Genomic DNA, 20,130 nt, shown 5'->3' on the forward strand with positions numbered 1-20,130 from the left:
ACCCCCCTGGGGATGAAAGTTTGGCCCCCTGTTCACAAGTACCATCTGCCTCCTCATGGAATGATAGAATTGTGTAGTTGGGTGAGATCTCCAAGGTTCATCTAGTCCTCTGCAGTGCAGGAATGTCAACTAAAGCATCCATGACAGATGGCCAGCCAACCTCTGATTACAAACCTCTAAGGAAGGAGAGCCCAACATCTACCAAGGGAGTCTTTTCAACTGTCCTATCCCTTTACAGACTGAGAAGGTATTAAATTCTCTCTCTCCAGGTCCCTCCTGAGTTGGCTTGTGTTTTTTTTTCTGCTTGCAAAGCTCCTTATCAGCCAGTGACACCCGCAGGGATTTCCTGCCCAGGTTGTCCATCCCAGCCCTGATTTGCACAGGAAGGCGGGAATAAAAAGGCTGCCCTTCCCCATCCAGAGGGACCTCTTGTCTCCAGACAGCATCACAGTGGGACCACGGAGGGAGAGAAAGAGAGAGCAAGCATAGAAGCAGCCCCGGCTGGGGAGGGCCATGGAGCTGCAAAGGCCGGCAGAGGTGGTTCTGGCCACGGTGGCAACTGCGTTCAATGGGAGTTGCTTAGGGAGACAGAGAGTGGCCCACCTTGCCTGGCCGCCACAGAGGGGCACAGACAGCTGACAAGGACACATGGCAGGTATCGTATGACTGTTGAGGTTCTAAGGCTTGGGGTTGTTTGGGGAGCCAGGCCACAGAGGATGGCTGTCGTTCAGTGGCAGGTGCGAGGTTCAATCCATTTATTCAGAATTATGAGGACCGTGGTCTTTTATTTTTAGGAGAGGGGTTGTTGCTCAGTGGCAGAGCATTTGCCTCTCACGCAGAAGGACCCAGGTTCAATACCCAATGACACCGTCAGGTAGGGCTGGGAACATGCGCTGCCTGAATCCCTTGAGAGTCACTGCTGCCAGTCAGTGCTGGCAGTCCTGAGCTACATGGGCCAGTGGTCTGGCTCTATTATAAGGTAGCTTCCTGTGGCTTTATATAATGCAGTCCTTTCTTCAGTGCCATGAGGACTAGAATCTTGCTTTATTTTTTGGAAAAGGGTCATAGCTCTGTGGAAGAGCAGAAGGTCCCAGGTTTGAGGGGCTCCCACCCCCACTGGCAGCAACTCCAGTTAGGACTGGGAGTCATTCTTACCGGTAATCCTAGAGAGCTCCTGCTGCTGCTCAGTGTAGACAGAACTGAGCAGAACATAGTGTTTGAAGGCACTTCCTATGCTGCTGTTTAATTCTGCCCTTTATTACACAGAACAATGAGGACTGGAACCTTATTTGGTTTCGGGGAGAAGGTCTGTAGTACTGTGGCAGAGCATCTGCTTGGCACGCAGAGGGTCCTGGGTTCAATTTCTGATGGCATTTCCAGGACTGGCTAGGAGAGACCCCTTCTCCAAAATCTTTCCAGTCAATGTGGGCAATAATGAACCAGATGGACTGAACGTAAAATGGCTTCCCGTGTTCCTGTTTAATTCAGCCATTTGGCCATTACCATGAAGACTAGACGCTTACTTTATGTTTATAGGAAGACCCATAACTCAGCAGCTGACTACCTGTTTTCCATACCAAAGGTGCCAACTTCAATCCACAGTGGTGCTCCAGGTGGGGCTGGGAATAAATAAAGTACCTTGCCTGGAAACCTTATACTGCCAATGCTGAGCTAGAGATGCCAATGATCTGACTTGATAGGAAAATAACTTTGAGAGCAGCGGAAGAAAAATGATAATATTTGAAATGGAAGAATGTGTCTTAGGTTAAATGTTTATTAGAATGCATTATGTGGATGGGATGGGATGAAGAACAGCATGTAAGGAAAGGTGGGAAGTAAAAGTTTAAAGAGGAAATGTATAACAAACTTAAAAGCTGGAATTGGTATGGAAATATTTCAAAGTTTAATAAAAATTTTGCGTAAAAAAGGAAAAATAACTTTTTTCTTAAAAAAAAAAAAAGAGGACTGTAGTGTAGAGGTCTTGGGGTCAATCCTGAGCTTCACATAATGACTGGGAAAAAGACTCCAGCCTAAAATCCTGGAGAGCTTCTGCCAGTCAGTGTAGACAGTACTAAGCTAGTGCAGGTGATATATTACAGTGTTGTCTATCACAGAGCTATGGCCTAGGCATAAAGCAAGATTCTAGTCCTCATAGTTCTGAACAAACTGGAAATCAGGAAGCTACTTTAGAAAGAGTCAGACCATGGGTTCCTTTAGCTTAGTGCTGTCTGCACAGACTGGCCATGGCTCTCCAGGATTTTGGACAGGAGTCCAGCTTCATCTGGACATGCCAGGCATGGAACCGGGGTTCTTCTGCATGGCAAGCAGAAACTCTTGCATGACTCTTTCCAGTCATCTTTTTGCTGTTTTCAGAGCGTGAAGATTAGCTGTGATTCCTACACTGCAGGGGGTTAGACTAGATGATTTTTCAGCTCTAAAATTTGATGTTACTATGAGATACAGTAGGGGAGCGGGCAGGGGGGCTGGCCGTCTCATTTGCATCTGGTCAAAGCAGCAGAGAGTAGGATGGTGGGTGGGAATGGGTGTGACAACCTCAGACTACCCATGCCAAGCCCCTCACAACTGTTCCTTCTGCCACTCTCTTTTGGACCTGAGTGAGGGAAGTGGCAGAGCAAATCCGCCTTCCCTGTAAGCAAGATGAAAAGGCTCTGCCAATGTTCTTGACTGACTTTCTAAAATGCTACGGCAGATTTCGAAATCCTGACATATTCCTAAATTTTTTAATATTTGACATCCGTGGTACAAAAAGGATGTATCGGTAGCTGAAATACTTTCCTGCATATCAGGGAAGGGGTCTTCTGCACCCCTATGTATTATTGGACTCCAGCTCCCATCAGGCCCAGGAGACAGCATGGCCAACCCTCATGGGAGATGTGAGTTCGAGTCCAGGGTCCCCAACCTTTAATGCCTTTAATGTGCTCTGCAGAAACCAGCAAGGGACTCTTTTCACAGCTGGAATGAAGCACTGCCACCTATTAATGTCTGCAGTGGGGTGGTGGTTCAGCTGCTGTAAAAAACCCCAAACCAAACACAGGAGCAGGAGTCAGTAAGAAAGTTGGCAATCTGAGCAAATTGCATGCATTAGCCGCCTCATTAATGGATGCCTGATTAAGGCATCCCACAAAACCACCTCTTAGACTATGCACAACTGTGCTTTTTCCTCTTGCTCCAGCAGTAAGAAGTCAAAGTGCCCTTTGGAGAGAATCCACTTCGGTTTAATGACAGATGACGGATCAAGATGCTTCAGGTGAGTCATTTTAAATGCTGCAATACAGTCCCTAACCTTTTGCCAAGTAAATAAAACAAGGCTAAAATGATATTGTGGAACTGGAAAAGGTTCAGAAAAGGGCAACCGAAATATCAAGGGGATATAATGACTGCCCTTAGAGGAAAGGCTGCTTCATTTGAGACTTTGGGGTTTATGGAAAATGCAAGGAAGAGGCATGGCACTTTATAAAATGATGCATGACATGGAGAAAGCATGGAGGGTGACACCCAGGGACATCAAATGAAGCTGAAGGTTGGAAGATTCAGGACAGATAAAAAGGGATAATTTCTTCACACAGCGCAGAGCAAAATTGTGGAGCTCACTCCCTTAGGAGGCAGTGATGCCCATCAGCTTGGATGGCTTTAAAAGAGGATTGGGCAAATTCATGGAGGAGGAGAGGGCTATTGATGGCCATTAGCCATAAAGACTATGTTCTGCCTCCACAATTGGGAGGCAGCAATGCTTCTGAATACCAGTTGCTGGAAACCACAGGAGGGGAAAGGGCTCTTGTCTTAGAATTCTGCTTGCTTGTTTCCTACAGTCAACCTTTAGACTAATGTGAGAACAGGATGATTGACTAAATGTGCCATTGGCCTCTTCTTCTGTTCCAAGTGAGGCTGCCGTATGTAGACTCTAATTTGTGAGGCATAAGCTAACTGTCTGTCTAGCCCGATAACATTTTCTGTGACCAACAGCAGCTCTCCAAGGTTTCATGACGACTAGGGTCTCTCATGATCTGCCACAAACTGCATATCTGTTGACAGATACTGAATTTTCTGTGCTGCATACACACACTTGATATTTAAAGCACATTTTACTTTTCATACAGCTACAGTTCCTAGCACCCTCAACAAACTAGTTTTCAGGATTCTTTTCGGAAAGAGGAAAGAATGTGCTTAGGACCTAACTTATTTCGGTGACAATTGTTTAAAACTATTTTAATTGTTGCAACTGGCTCTGGGGCCTTAAGGTGAAGGGCGGTTTATTATTACTATTAGTAGTAGTAATAGTAGTAGTAATTTTTGGTGTGTAGACGCTTTTCATTGTGATCGCCACAAGGATCCATGCACAAGTGCTTTCAAAAATAGCTCCCGGTATATATTGTCGTGATGATGCCCTGATTTAATAACAAAATTATTATTTAATTGTATTGCTTGCCAAATGTTTAAAAATGTTGAAAGGGTGGGGTGCAAGCTCCTGGTTGTATCTAGAGTAGATACATTGCTAACAGGCCCATTTATTTCATGGGGTCAAGTTTGAGTAGGGTTTTGTTTGTAAACAAGGGGAAATAAGATGTACTGCAAAATTGCACCCCATTCCCAGATGTCCAACTGAAGGCCCAAAACTGATACAGTGGTACCTCGAGTTACATACGCTTGAGGTTACACACTCTGCTAACCCAGAAATAGTACCTCGGGTTAAGAACTTTGCTTCAGGATGAGAACAGAAATTGTGCAGCGGCGGCGCAGCGGCAGCAGGAGGCCCCATTAGCTAAAGTGGTGCTCCAGGTTAAGAACGGTTTCAGGTTAAGAACGGACCTCTGGAACGAATTAAGTACTTAACCCAAGGTACCACTGTAATGGATACCTTTTAAATTTTTGTTTTGTTTACAGTGGTACCTTGGTTCTCAAACTTAATCCGTTCCTGACATCTGTTCCAAAACCAAAGTAATGCAAAATGGATTTTTGTTAATTAAGTTCTTAACCCAAGGTACCACTGTACCTTGTACACACGTTGTAGGCTCTCAGCCCTAATGTGCTAGCTTTCCCTTGGGGAGTAAGTCCCATTGTAACAAGGAAGAGCTTATCTCTGGGGGGGGGGGGCGGAGGGGACTGGACAGGATTTGGCTGTAGATAGCAACTCAGGACCAGTTTCACTAGCTTTCTCACCTGCTGTTACCCAGACCTAAGTTTCTGGTTCTCTTCATTCCTGAAGAAGTAACCTCCCTGTTCATTTTTTGGCTCAAAAACACAAACACGTGTTCAGGCGGTTTATGGAGAAGCAAGAGGCACTGTCCTCTTGGGACAGTTTTCTGAAGGCAAGTTTCTTATCTTTAATGGGGGGAGAGAACAGTGCAGAAAGAATTCTTTCCTTTCTTCTTGCAATCTGCAACCTCTTTGGAAAAAAAGTGGACGGTTCCCCCCTACGCCCCGTCCAAGGATGGTGCAGAGCTCAAATCTTTTCTTGATAATCCGTTCCTTGAGATCAGTGGACTGGCTGAGAGACAGAAGCGAGCAAAGAAGGCGAGGTAGACATGGTGTGTGGGTGTGTGGGTGTTAAAAGGCAATTCTGGATATTACTTTTAAAAAAAACGGGAAGAAAAGGAGGAGAAGGAAGCGGGGCGGCAGGGAGATTTGGTTTCTTCAGGGGGTGGGAAGGAAGCGGCCGGTTTGCAAAAGCGCCTCTGCAGGAAAAGTGAGTAGCATTTATTTATTTTTTGGAAAGCGGAAAAGCGCCTGCAAGGACCGTTGCTGGGGGCTTTTAATGTTGCTCCCCCGCCCCGTTTTTCTCTCTTGTTTGCACGCTTTGGTTGAGGCAAATCGAGACTTAAATCAGCTGCTGGATTTGGGAGGAGAAAGAGGGACCTGTGTGGAGTTTTGTGTGTGTGAGAGGGAGATTCCAAAATCCGGTTTCTTTTTTCCTTTTTGCTAATGCAAGATTTTTTAGTAAAGAGGGAGGGAGTTTGGGGCGGTGGGTGCCTGTTGTTTGTCTGAGCCTCGTTCGCTCGTGCAATGCAACTTTTGCAAAACATTTTGCAGCGGGCGGCGAAGGGTCCCTCTTGGTGGCGCGGGAAGTAGAATTTGCAGAGGTGGAGAAGAGGGCAGATAAGGCAGCAGAACTTAGGAGAATCTCCTGCACAGATTTGTTGCAGGAGTTGTTGCTTAAACAATACGACTGAACCGGGGCGGGCGGGTTGTGAATGGGCGCCAATCCCGCCCCCGGAGAGAATCTCCTTCGCTTCTGTCGCTTGAACAATAGTTATTTCTCTACCCACCCCGTTGCACAGAAGACTCCTTTTACACAAAGTGTAAAGCTCTTTAAATTTATATATTGTATATGTATGATAATGAGAGGACCTCCCCACCTAGTGGTGGTAAAAAAAGTTTAACTTGCCGTTAACACAGAAAAACTTCATTTTTTAACAAACGCATAAAGAAAAGTATTTACGCGTGTTTTTTAAAAAAATAATGCACAGGATATTTTAGATAGCTGATGCAACCTGTTTTGACCAATAATGTTTTTCAAACCCAAACTTTATCTATTCCTTATTTAATAATACGTATATGTATATGTATTGCAAAGGAACAGCAACCTCAAAGTGGTTCATGAAAAGATTAAACAACGAGATTATCAGTTTTTAAAAGCTATTTAAAACTTTAAACCAAACATGCTTTTTAAAAATGCTGCTTTGACCTCACAACTGTCCTGCGAGGGAGGCCTGATGTTGAGAGCTAGTAAGATCAAATTGGTTGTGGAGGAGGAGGGATGTGATCCCTTGAACCGTTGAGGGAGTTGGGCATGCTTAGTCTGGAAAAGAGGATACTGAGTGGAGATATGATAGCCATCTTCAAATCTCTAAAGGGCTGTCACATGGAAGATGGAGTGAGCTTGTTTTCCCCAGCTCTGAAGGGTAGGACTTGAACCAACAGTTTCAAGTTACAAGAAACGAGGAAGAACATTCTAAAGGCAAGAGCTGTTCTAAGAGATGTTCCACAATGGAATGGTCTCCCTTCGGAGGTTGTGGACTTCATTGGAGGTTTTTAAGCAGAGGTTAGGGACGCGGGTGGTGCTGTGGGTTAAACCACAGAGCCTAGGACTTGCCGATCAGAAGGTTGGCGGTTCAAATCCCCACGACGGGGTGAGTTCCTGTTGCTCAGTCCCTGCTCCTGCCAACGTAGCAGTTTGAAAGCACGTCAAAGTGCAAGTAGATAAATAGGTACTGCTCTGGCGGGAAGGTAAACGGCGTTTCCGTGTGCTGCTCTGGTTTGCCAGAAGCGGCTTAGTCATGACCCGGAAGCTGTCTGCAGACAAACGCCGGCTCCCTCAACCAGTAAAGCGAGATGAGCGCTGCAACCCCAGAGTCGGTCACGACTGGACCTAATGGTCAGGGGTCCCTTTACCTTTACCTTTAAGCAGAGGTTGGATGGCCATCTGTCATGGATGACTTAGTTAAGATTCCTGTATTGCAGGGTGTTGGACTATATGACCCTTGGGGTCCCTTCCAACTCCGCAATTCTATGATTTTGTGATTTCACTTTGCTGGCTCTGACCGTGGAGGCAGACCATAGTAATTGTGGTTTGTAGCCGTTGATAGCCTCTTACTGCTCCATGAAATTGTCTAATGATCAGCTTCACTAATTTAACTGAGAGATTCCCGCTGCTCCTAGGTGCCCGTCCTATTCAAATGAGCTGAACGAATTTGGAAGCACTTTGCATGCATGTAGGAGACCGAAGATAATTCTCCAGCACAAAGTTGAGCAGCTGGAAAGAACGGGTGTGTTTGTGTGTGTGTGTTTGAGAATCGCACTTTCAATCTGAGCCTTTGAAGGAGAAGGGCAGATCACAGGTAAAAAGATGCACCTGTCTGTGGGTTTTCTGGAACTTGGTCAAAAACAGTGTTTACTCAATGGGCAGTAAAATAATGGAAAACCCATTTGAAACAGCAGGTCCCAAGGGGAACTGTCCTATTAGCGACAGACTTCAACACTTTTAGGAAAAAGTTTAGCAGCACAGGAGCAGAGCTGGTGCTTCAAATGTCCTTCCTCACCATGGGTGATGCTGGCTGCTGGGAGCCTTACCTGGAGATGAGGTAGGACTGGAACACAGGACATAAGCTCTGCAGTGGAGCTCTCAAGCGTCTCCCTGTTGATTGCAACCTATATGAGGAATGGGTTGGTTTTAAGTGAAACCTAGGATTGCAGTTAAGCCACAGTGTGCCCTATTTACTATAGAGTCATAGAACTCTAGAGTTGTAAGGGACCCCCAAGGGCCATCTAGTCAAACCCCGTGTAGTTCAAGAACCACAGCTGCTGTGCTGCATTGACATTGCTTACAAATTTTCAGAAACCAGCACTGTCCCTTCATAACGTGGAGATATTTGTGAATGTTTCCCATTATCTGGCATCATTCTCATTTAGTTAGTGGCGCTGATGGAGAGGAATGTTGTGGGAATGCATCTAGATTTGAGTCGGTCTGACTGCTGGAATTTATCTTCCTGCAAGCATAATTTCATGACTGCACAGTTGATGGTGTTCTGGGATTTATTTATTGTTTTGGAGTGGAGGAACGGGACCTGGAATGCACATAAGGGAGTTGTGTGAGAGTTAACACAGTTTCGGCATGAATTGGAAGAGATTTTTACATCTCAAATGAGCCTCTGCTAATTCCTGGCTCTTAACTGCCAACTATGCATTTTGAATGTTTAGTAATGTCCAGACCCCAAGGGGGGCTGGCTCGGATATTTGACGTTTCCCAACATGCTGTGTGCTACTTAGTCATAGAATTGTAGAGATGGAAGGGACCCTGAGGGTCATCTAGTCCAACCTCCTCCAAATGCAATAATCTCAGCTAAAGCATCTGTGACAGATGGCTGTCCAACCTCTGCTTTAAAACCTTCAAGGAAGGAGAGCCCACCACGTTCCGAGGGAGACTGTTCCACTGTTGAACAGCTCTTACTTTTAGAAAGTTTTAGCTGGAATGTTTAGTATGTTTAGTCAGAATCTCCTTTCTTGTAGTTTGAATCAGTTGCTTCGGGTTCTCCCTCTCTGGTACAGGATCACATTTACACCATTCATTTAAAGCACATGGCTTCCCCCCAAAAACCCTGGGCACTCTGTGAGTTTTCACCTTACAGTGCTGCAATTCCCAGCACCCTTAACAAACCACAGTTTCCAGGATTCATGGGTATGTTTTAAATGTGTGTTAAATGCATTTTACATGTTTTAATCAAGTGTGGCCTTTAAGTAATTCCTCATGGGCATATTTTGTTCAGAAATTCTCACCAAATGCATTGGGTGGAGCAGGGTGCTATAGGGACACCCCGTTATTTGAAGAACCTCGAGTTTTCCCCTGCTTTCTATGGTGATGGCAACCGGTCTGGCAGCTGTTCCCGGGTCCAGCTTTGCTAACCAGATGTCCAGTTAGCCAGATGTCCAGAAATCAGGGTTTGAACTTCTGGACCAGAGGCACGACCACAGCAGTGGTTAGGGCAAAGCCAGGAGATCAATGACAGTAGCAAATGTGAGATGCCAAAAAGTGTTTTCATCTGGTTTCTAAAAAGCATCCAGCATATCTATCTTTTGGTTAAAGTTTATTTCCATGATCAAATCTCTTCATCTGCCTGGTGTGGGGTGGGTTAGTGCTTCTTCCTTTACAAAGCTGGAGAATTCTGACGGCTGGGGGTGATACTTTCCCGCATTTCATATAATTCATCTATCATCTATCTATCTATCTATCACCACTCCATTAAGAAATATTTTGTCTCCCATGGTTCTCCCCAAGTTAATAATAATGCTTTATATGTAGGAGTGTAAATTACTCTGCAGAACAGTTTCCTGCAGATTTTCTCAGGTGCTGATCAAAAATCCCCCGTTCTCTACATTAAGAGGAGTCTGGCTGCTGGATTGGACCCAGAGCCTGCCTCATCCTGCGTCTGGTTGTCGGGCAGATGCCCCTTGGAAAACCCGCAGTGAGCAGGATGCAAGCATGACAGTGCTCATGATTGAACCATCAGCTCTGTTCCTGGGTCGCCAAACTTTCCCCTAAAAGTGTTGAGGTCTGGCCCTGATGGGACGGTTCCCCTTGGGACATAAGAAGAAGCTGCCTTGTCAGATAATTAAGAACATAAGCAGAGCCTGCTGGTTCCAATCTAGTACAGTGGTACCTCGGGTTACAGATGCTACAGGTTACAGACTCCGCTAACCCAGAAGTATTGCTTCAGGTTAAGAACTTTGCTTCAGGATGAGAACAGTAATCGCGCAACAGTGGCGCGGCAGCAGCAGGAGGCCCCATAAGCTAAAGTGGTACCTCAGGTTAAGAACAGTTTCAGGTTAAGAATGGACCTCGGGAACGAATTAAGTTCTTAAACCGAGGTACTGAGGTACCACTGTACTCTGTTCTACACAGTGGCTCCCGAGGTGTTCAGAAGGGAAACCAGCAAGCCGGGTTTGAGCACAAGAGCCCTCTCCCCTCTCTTCCAGCAACTAGGATTCAGAAGCATTGCTGCCTCTGTTAAGGCAGAGCCTGGCCATTGTGGTAATAGCCTTCAGTATGAATTTGTCCTCTATGAATTTGTCAAATCCCTTTTTAAAAGCCATCCACGTCAGTGGCTGTCGTTGACTCCTGTGGGAGGGAGTTCCATAGTTTAACTATCTGTCCTGAATCTTCCAATATTCAACTTCACTGGATGTCCACAAGTTCTAGTGTTATGGGAAAGGGAGAAAAAGGGTCGTCGTCCCCGTCCACCTTTTACTTGCCATGGAGTTTGTTATTCATTTTATTTTTCTTTATTATTATGTCATATTTATTATAAATGCTGGGATTCCTGCATGGCAGGGGGTTGTACTAGATGACTAGTGGGGTCCCTTCCAACTTTACAGTTCTGTGATTCTATGTCACCTCATGCTGGCTCTGGTGATTTAAATAGGTGCTCAATTATTTGACTTTTCATTGTTTTTGACAGAGCCCCTGAAAACCCACAGACAGGTGCATCTTTTTTTACCTCTTACCCGCCCTTTCCCTTTCATCTACAACTTCATTTTCTACAACTTTATTAACATCTATCTACAACTCCACTAGCATCTCTTGGTATTGTGAATAACACCGAACTTACCTTTTGTTCTTCATGAACTTATCTAAAAGACTGAGTTAAACATTTGAAAAATCTATTAAAACCAGACATTATAAGTTCATTTTAGGCTGGGTAGTTCACAAGTCTCTGTGGCTTTGTTTAATGTTTTGTATTTTTCTCAGAAGATTGGTAAAGTATATATAATTATTGCTCTGTGTATATTAATCGCCAACGTGTTGCATGAGTCATACTTCTTTCCCTTTCAGAGGCTGGGATTGCAAGTGTGACATATTCTTTCTCTCTCTCTCTCTCTCTCTCTCTCTCTCTCTCTCTCTCACACACACACACACACACACACACAAACACACACAACCCCTGTTCATTTCAGCTGTAGTCTCCTGCATGCGTGCAAAGTGCTGTCAAATTCCTTCATCTCGCGCTCTCTTTTTGTTTCCAGGTGTGCGCACTGAAAAGCCCCTTGCTGTGAAACACCCCCCACCCACACCTGTATTTGCTACACTGGAGGGGTGGGGGAGAAAAGGCCCAGCAGAGGATAGGAAATGAGGAGGATCAGCTGCCTTCTGGCATTGGTCCTTTTCATCCTTGCTGTGATCAATGCTGAGTGTTCCTCTAGACCAGGGTAAGTGCCCTTTCTCTTCGGAGCACCATTTCCAAGGCTGCTTTGCTTGGAGCGTCATGGCCAAGTGGGGATTTGAACTCTGATCTCCCAGATCCTAATCTGACACTCTAACCACTGCACCACACTGCCTAGTAGGTTGCAAGAAGGCTGGGATATTGTGTTGCTTTCTACTTGATTTCACTGGCCCTCCTTTTTCCTTTCCTTTCTAAGGAAGGCTCCACAAGTAATTTAAAAATATGTACATGTGTGTGTAAATGCGTGCGTAGGAGGCCAGATATCAGATTCTGACATATGCAACTATTTAACTGGATTTATATACTGCATAATCATCAAAACATTTAAGTGGGTTACGTAAAATACAAAAAAAACCACACTAAAACTACCAGCGAAATCAGACGTTGAAAACAAGTTTGCATATTAAAATACATGTCAGCTTTTGCATGTCTGGGGAGGTTTGCTTAAGGGAGGAAGTTTTTCACAGCTAGGCCAAAAACAGGCCCCTGCCTTAAATCAAATTTCTTCCTCTCTGGAGGATGGATCCTTGCAAGTGCAAAACGGACAGGATGTGGCACGTGTTGCGGGGCTCGTATTGTGCTGCTGTAAACCTGATGTGGGGGTCTGTATTTGGTTGCTCCATTGCAGGCCCAGAGTGTGCTCCATGGGGCTGAAGAGCCAGGTGGTGTCCTACCTCGTGTCCCATGCCCAACCTATGTACCAGCCTTACCTCACCTTGTGCCAGGGATACAGGCTCTGCAGTATGTACAGGTATGGAATCATCCTTAGCCTTTTTAGTGTAGAGCAGGGTTTCCCAAACTTGGGTCTCCAGATGTTGTTGTTGTTTTTTTGGACTACAACTCCCATCATCCCTAGCTAGCAGGAGCAGTGGTCAAGGATGATGGGAACTGTAGTCCACAAGCAACAGGAGACCCAAGTTTGGGAAACCCTGATTTTTTTTAAAAAAAGGCAAATAAAAGCTGGAAGTTTTATCAAATTAAGCACAGCATGGGAAAAATTGGATAGAAGAAGAAAAATGTTTTACTGCCTTTCTAAGTAACACTGGAAATGGCAGAGATCCAATGAAGTTGAATGCTGGAAGATTCAGAGCAGATTAAAGGAAGGACTTAATTCAGTCGGCACATAGCTAAACTGTGGGACTCTCTCCCTGCCTCTGCAGTTGGCGGCTGCAGTGCTTTTGAATACCATTTGCGTGCAACTGCTGGAGGGGGAGAGGGCTCCTGTGCTCAAATCATGCTTGGGGGCTTCTCAATGAGGCATCTGGTTGGCCACTGTGAGGACAAGATGCTGGGCTGGATGGGCCTCTTCTGGCCATCCAGATGTTCGTCTTACTTTCTTTTGAACGCCTTTGTTTCCTTTTTCTCATGGAAATGGTAAAAATAGCCATTTCTTTTTTTAAAAGCCTTGCAACTCTGAATACTAAATCTTTGTGTTTTGGCACAAATTTGCAGAACCATCTACAAAACTGCCCAGCGCCTAGCCTATCGGAAGCAGTCCTATCCAACATATGCCTGCTGCCCTGGGTGGAGACGGGCAAATGGTGCCCCTGGGCATGGATGCAGTATAGGTAAGCCTCTCATTCATTCATTCTTCACTTGGTTTCCCAATCGTAGAACCATATACTCATAAAATTGTAGAGTTGGAAAGGCACCCAAAGTTCAATCCCCTGCAATGCAGGAATCTCAACGAGGTCAAATGTGACAGGCGTATGCTTGAAAACATCCAACAAAGAAGAGTCCACCGCCTTCTGAGAGAGTCTGTTTCACTGTGAAACAGTTCTTACTGAAAGATCTTCCAAATGTTTGGTTGGAATCTCCTTGCTTGTAACTTGAAGCCATTGGTTCGGGTCCTGCCCTCCAGAGCAGGAGGAAACAAGCCTGCTCCATCTTCCATGGGACACCCTTTTAGTTATTTGAAGATGGCTATCATATCTCCTCTTCGTCTCTTACCCAGACTAAACATACCCATCTCCCTCAACTATGTATGCTGCTTTGTATATAAAGAATGCATGCCCATTTGCTCGGGCTGCAAGTGAGCAGTGGGGACACCACTATTTGCCAGTGTCTGTTTATTTGTTGCACTCAAACCCCACCTTTTTACTCCCAAGGAGCTCAAGATGGCCTGCATGGTTCTCTCCCTCCTTGTTTAATCCCCACAACAACCCTGTGAGGTAGGTCAGGCTGAGAGGCAGTGACTGCCTCCTTGTGTTACACCCACTGAGCTTCATGGCCAAGTTGTGGTGGTAGTGGTGGGCGTTGAACCCTGGTCTGTCTCGGGTCCAGTGTTCATAGAATCATAGAATTGTAGGGTTCAAAGGGACCCCAAGGGTCGTCTAGTCCAACCCCCTGCAAGGCAGGAATCACATCTACAGCTTCCCTGACAGACAGGCACCCAGCCTCTGATTAAAAACCTCCAGTGAAGGAGAGTCCACAACCTCCCAAGGGAGTCTGTTCCACAGACCACTGTGGCCTTTTACCTATTACTAATTGATTTTTGAGAAGCAACACACACAGTTTGAAAGCAGAAACATTTTCCTGGGCCAAGTTTAAGGATCTTCCTACCCACACACCCCTGTTTTAACCGTGGCCTTCTCTTCCAGCAATCTGCCGCCCCCCTTGCCAAAATGGTGGGAAGTGTCTGTCCCCTAACAAGTGTTCTTGCCCTTCAGGATGGAGCGGAAGGAGTTGCCAGAAAGGTAAAGGCCACTTCCTGCCCCCCCCCAAAATTGGTCCTTGAGGACCTTTCTAACCATTTCTTCTCCCTTTCTATCTGTCTATCCAAATACATAAGGACTGCCTTCCATGGGCGCTCAGAATGAATTTGCATGTGCAGGTCTCTGGTGGTCACAATCTCAACGTCCCTTGCAAAAAAAGAAAACAAAAGCAGTTTTTTAAAAAAAAGATTGAATTTGTTTATTTATTGAATAAGCCTCACCCTTCATCCCCAGTTAGAAGCATATAAAAACAGTTTACAACTAAAACCATTCTATGATTGCAATGAGAAACATACTTGTATCTGATCTGATGGTGGTGAAAACAGCTACGTGCAAGGGAAGCTGGCTGATATTGTAGTACTGGATAACTGTAGGGTTGGAAGGGACCCCAAGGGTCATTTAGTACAACCCCCGCAATCAAACGCTATATAGTTTGAGGCTTTGTGACTTTGCTCTTGTGGCTGGACTAAGACCCATCCTTTAGGACACAATTCCTTTCGTGGTTTCAGATGTGGATGAATGTGCTGGAGGGAGACACGGGTGCAGCCACATCTGTCACAACGTGGTTGGGAGTTACCGCTGCACCTGCCAGCAAGGTTACGAACTCGGTGTGGATGGAAGGACCTGTGAGGCTCTGGGGGTGCCTACTGATGCTGTGAGCCCAGGTAAGGCCAACGTAGACCAGGCAAACTCTTCGGGTGGCCTTATAGATTTGCCTTGCATTTCAGCCATCATTATTCTAAATGGTGCATATGTTAAACTGTGGAACTCACTTCTGCAGGAGACGGCCACCAACTCGGATGGCTTTAAATGAGGATTAAACTAATTTCACGGATGAGAGGACTGTCAGTCGCTACTAGCCAGGTTGGCTAATCTCTGTCCCCATGGTCAGAGGCAGTAGTGCTTTTGAATCCCAGTTGCTGGAAGTCACAGGAGGGGAAAGTTGCTATTGTGCTCAGGTCCTGTTTGGGGTCTTCTTCCCATGGGGACTCTGGGTGACCATTGTGGGTTTGTCCACACTTCCACTTGCCCTGTGTCTAGAAAGCATGGGTCTGAGTGGGTTTTTTTGTTTGCCCTGCTGCTTTCCCCCCAGGGAAAACTTCTGTTTACCATTGAATCGGAACAAAGTCAAACTGCAGAAAAAACTGATTGGCATTGGTTCCGATTCAGCAGTAAACAGTGCATTTCCCCAGGGGAAAGCGGTGGGACAAGGGGAAGTGTAGAAAAGCCCCAGGAGAGCAAGATTCTGGACTGGAATCTTCCTCTTCCTCCGTTTCTTCTTGTGGCAGTGAATTCCCTAGCTTAACTCTGTGCTGCATGATGTCCTTCTTTTTATCTTCCAACATTCAAGCTTCACTGGATATCACCCAGGCCTTTGGAGGACATTGATCCATTCACACCAGTGTTTGTGCTCTGATCCTGCTTGTGGGCTTCCCATTGGGGCGTCTGGTTGGCCCCTGTGAGAGCAGGATGCTGGACTAGATGAGCCATTGGCCTGATCCAGCAGGCTCATCTCATGTTCTGCCCTTTGTTATCAGAGGCATTCAAATTGCACTACCTTTTTTTTTTGATGCTGCTGCTGCTGCTGCTGCACCACACTGTTAACTAGCAGAAAACCAGCTTTCTCCTATCATCCATAAGTTGTGCTTTGGGGCAGCCCACTTGCTCTTCGTCACCTTTGCCTACCTGTTCTGCATAACATCTGTGTGTGGCCTTGCCGTGACTCCTCTTAAGTGCCCAGTCTGAGCTCCAGTGGGCTGAAGGAGCTGCTTCCCCCATAGTCTGTTTGCCTCCATTGCCCTCTAGCCTCCTGGAAGAAGATCAGCATCCCGAGCCAAGGCTGACTGCCGCCCATTATTACTTTTGGTACGCGCTGTGCCACTTCAAACTCGTACCGTGAGTAATAATGCGCGGAAGCCCGGCACCTGCGCCAGAAGGACGTGAGAGGACCCACGCATCGTCTTCAGATTCTCTGGTGTGCTGCAGAGGACATCCCCCAGTGCCGTGGGAACGACCCCATGCTGCCACCCGTGGCCTACAGATATGTCCTTCTGCCTGGGCGGGACTGGTCAATGGAAACCCTTCCTGTGCAGATGATGGAATTGCAGGTGGGCAGCACACTCACGCTCAGGTCCTGCTTTGGGCACCTGGTTGGCCACTGTGAGAACAGGTGGCTAGACTAGATGAGCCCCCTTTGGCCAGATCCACGAGGCTCTGCATAGATCTACTGTTACTGCAAAACTTCCATGCCCAGCGATAGTCCAGCTATGAATACCAGACTGATTGATTGAATCTTCAGTTTCTTTAGTTCAAGGAACCACTGTCTTACTTGTATTTTTTTCTCCCTCTTTGCCGTGAAACCTGTGCAGCTAGGACCACCAACCTGATGGTGGAGGATGAAGTTCGGCAGCTGAAGACCAGGATGGCCGCTCTGGAGGAAGTGAGTCTTCTCTGCTAGTTCTTGGTGGGTGGGAAGAGGGTCCCTCTGCAAGGGTGGAGAACAGGCTCCTGGCCCTTAGCAAGTAATTTACTATTGTCATGGTAGAACATCCATGCCCAGGGGCAGTCTACCTGCAAGTACTAGTTGCTGGAAACCACAGGCGGGGAGAATTGCTATTGCATTTGGGGACTTTTCCCCATCAGGGCTGCTGGTGAGGTCACTGTGATGGACTAGATGGGGCCCCTTTGGCCTGATCCGGCAGCCAGGCTCGTCTCATGTTCTTACATTTAACAGATGCTGGGGTGGGTGAGAGAAGGGTTCCTGGTGTGGGAGTTTTGAGTGGCTTATTGGCTGGTCTTGGTTATGAACCTCTCCATGGGTGGCTTTCCTGCTGTAGTTATGCCTTAGTTAACCATGGCATCAATGGTTCCTCTTCTTCTTTTAATCAAAAGCGGCAGCAGGGGTTACACCTGGTCTTTGTGGCTAGATAGCTGTTGCTCACCTACTCACTAAAGGTTTACCTGTTTCTCTTCCACCACTCTCTCTCCCCCCCCCCCCCGGCCTGCCAAACTTCTTTGGGTAGAAATTTCAGCTCACGCTAGCGCCATTCCTCAAAGTGGAGGTACCAGGGTTGGAGGGGACCCGTGCTGACCCCATCACCCTCCTGGTGCACTCTCTGCAGAAGCTGGACAGAATCGACTCTCTCAGTGAGCAGATCTCTTTCCTGGAGGAGCGGCTGGAGATTTGTAAGTGGCAATAAAGTGTGTGCTGGGGGGGGCGGACTACACAAGCCTCCCTTTCTTTAACCCTGTTTATTCCCCTTTCAACAAATGCTGGGAAATGGGAAACACACAGGAGCATAGTGGCAAATTCAGAAGGGCAACGTCTTTTCTTGATAATTACACCCCTTCTAAAGTGATACAACCTGGGAGAGCCAGTGGTTAAGAGCGTCGGACTAGGGATCAAGGAGAGACCATGGTTTGAATCCCCCCCCAACTTGGTGCAGAAGCTCACTGGGTGTGACCTTGGGAGCCATTCACTGCCTCTGAAATGAACCTACCTCACAGGGTTGTTGTGGGGATTAAATGAGGAGGAGGAGCTGGTAGACTAGGGTTCAAATCCCCACTCATGTTTATATTATTTTGTCTTTTAATATATCTGCTTTTATATTGTTTTAATTCTATTAAGAGTTTAATTCCTATTTAACAATAATCTTCTATACATTTGTAGTTTTTTGTATTTTTATGTGTATTGATTTAATTGTGTGTTGATTTATCTGCCTTGAATCCTGGAAGTATAATAATAATTAATAATAATAATAATAATAATAATAATAATAATACAGTAAAAGCTGGCAGGAATGGGGGACAACATCTTGTTGGATTTCAAACATATGGAAATTGATCACTTCTCTCTCTCTTGATGGCTTTGATCACTTCTCTCTCTCTCTGCCTTGCAGGTTCTTGCAAAAATGAACGTTAAGGAAGACAACAGAAGATTCAAATGGAGCAGGACTCCTAGCCTCTTCTGTGTCACCAAAATATGCATCTGTACAGCAGCAAATAACTTTGTGGACTAAAGAAGCAAAGTGAAGCCATCAGGCGATAAAGAAACACAGGATGCCAGCTAGAAAGGAACTCTTATTGGCGTCCTGAAAATTAAGCAAGCTGCAGCTTCTGGTAATAGAGAAGCTTGCAACCCTCATCCCCAAATGTGGTACATAGGAAGCTGCCTTATACTGAGTCAGACCCTTGGTCCATCTAGCTCAGTATTGTCTATACTGGCAGCAGCGGCTATCCAGGGTTTCAGTTCTTCCCTTGAAAATTAAGCAAGATTCTAGACCTCATTGTTTTGTATAAAGGACTCAAGTAGCAACAAAAGAAGCTGCTTTATACCAAGTTAGGCCATTGGCCTTTTTAGCTCAGTAAACTACCCGGTTTGTTTGTTTTTTGGTTGGTGGAAGGAGAAGAGAGGATGAAGGCTGTGTTATCTTAAAGCAGCTCTGCCCAAACCTGATACCTTTGGGACTACAACTCCCATCATTCCTAGCCCTTCAGCCATGCCAGCTGGGGTGGGTGGGTGACTGGGTGACTGATGGGAGTTAAGCATCTGGCAACATAATCAGGCCAGTGGCCCATCTAGTTCAGCATCCTCACAAGAGTCCAGTGGCATCCTGGCTATGATTCCTGCATTGGATTAGATGATCCTTGGGAGCCCTTCCAACTTTTCAACTCTATGATACTTATGTTCTGGAGAGCTGCAGGTTCCACCCAACTCTGAGCCATGCCTCCTGTTTTCTTCTGCCACCATAAGCGTGTACAAAACCTTCCTATTTTGAAAATAATTGTCTAGAGAGAACTTAATGGTACAATTTACTCACTCATCTGCAAAAGTGCAAAGGTTCGACACCAGTAATGACCTGATGCAATATTATTATTTTTTTTCCTTTTGGAAATAAGTTGTTGTTTTTTCTCCAATAAAAGACACACACACAAAGAGAGTTAAATGCTATTCTTTGGGAAGAGGTTGCAATAATGGGCTTCAGGAGAGGAGGGTGGCATAGCACACATGAGCAGAAATAGGGTCACTGGGTGTGACCTCTCTTCAGATGACAAGTAATCTTATTGGGGGAATTTACTGCCAGAAATGGCGGTGGCTGTTGCCAACATTCTGGGCTCCAAGTAGATGATTTTAAGAAATCCATAGAGCCTCCCGTTGAATTTAGTGGCTGTATACACACCCTCTCATATTTGATAATGAGTGCCTACATTGGGAACTCCCTGTCTATTGACATCCCATGGGTGCCCTCTGAAACATTGTTTAGACAAGCCTATACAGGCTATACAGGTGCCAGTTTTAGTCTCTTTTTAATCTATTGTTATTTCAACTTTTCAAAAGACTTAAATTATTGTTGCTAATTTTTCATCTTGATAATTTTATTATTTTAGTGAACCGCTTTGAGGATTGTTTTTGTTTTCTTACACAATCAAGTGGTATATAAATTGTATGAAATAAATAAACACAGGCCTCAAGAGTAGAGGGTTTTAGAACTTCACAGAGCCTCCCCATTCAGTGGCAATAGATCTGCAAATTTTGGGGGTGGGGGAAGGTGGAATAAGGCTCTGTTGGATAGTTGTTGTGATAATCCTGGTATGAAATTTCAAAGTCATACCGTTTTAAGGCCAATCATTTCATCTCGAACCATTAAATACATTGCAGGGTGGGTGACAACCAGCCTAATTGT

General features: G+C 45.7%; 1 protein-coding gene across 8 annotated transcripts; it reads left to right on the plus strand.

The window, feature by feature from the left end:
- The first annotated feature begins 377 nt into the window (after positions 1 to 377).
- On the plus strand, positions 378 to 19,382 carry EGFL7 (EGF like domain multiple 7). Of its 8 annotated transcripts, none has more exons than XM_083596554.1 (10): positions 378 to 655; positions 3,197 to 3,268; positions 11,536 to 11,718; positions 12,361 to 12,483; positions 13,185 to 13,300; positions 14,333 to 14,428; positions 14,956 to 15,111; positions 16,816 to 16,886; positions 17,470 to 17,632; positions 18,346 to 19,382. In XM_083596554.1, the coding sequence occupies exons 3-10, from the start codon at positions 11,639 to 11,641 to the stop codon at positions 18,366 to 18,368; spliced, it is 828 nt and encodes a 275-aa protein (XP_083452680.1). In that variant the 5' UTR covers positions 378 to 655; positions 3,197 to 3,268; positions 11,536 to 11,638; the 3' UTR covers positions 18,369 to 19,382. The 8 variants fall into 8 exon arrangements, with proteins under 8 accessions (XP_083452680.1, XP_083452686.1, XP_083452685.1 ...); XM_083596555.1 differs by having other exon boundaries at positions 409 to 655; positions 3,194 to 3,268; XM_083596556.1 differs by having other exon boundaries at positions 409 to 655; positions 3,201 to 3,268.
- The last annotated feature ends 748 nt before the right edge of the window (positions 19,383 to 20,130 follow it).

The sequence above is a fragment of the Podarcis filfolensis genome (genome assembly GCF_964270895.1).
Source record: "Podarcis filfolensis genome assembly, chromosome: Z".
Classification (NCBI taxonomy): domain Eukaryota; kingdom Metazoa; phylum Chordata; class Lepidosauria; order Squamata; family Lacertidae; genus Podarcis; species Podarcis filfolensis.

Coding starts and splice junctions, on each gene's coding strand:
- EGFL7 (XM_083596554.1), top strand. CDS start 11,639: ATGAGGAGGATCAGCTGCCTTCTGGCATTGGTCCTTTTCATCCTTGCT. Junction 12,484..13,184: donor AGGCTCTGCAGTATGTACAG/GTATGGAATCAT, acceptor ACAAATTTGCAG/AACCATCTACAAAACTGCCC. Junction 16,887..17,469: donor GGATGGCCGCTCTGGAGGAA/GTGAGTCTTCTC, acceptor TTCTTTGGGTAG/AAATTTCAGCTCACGCTAGC.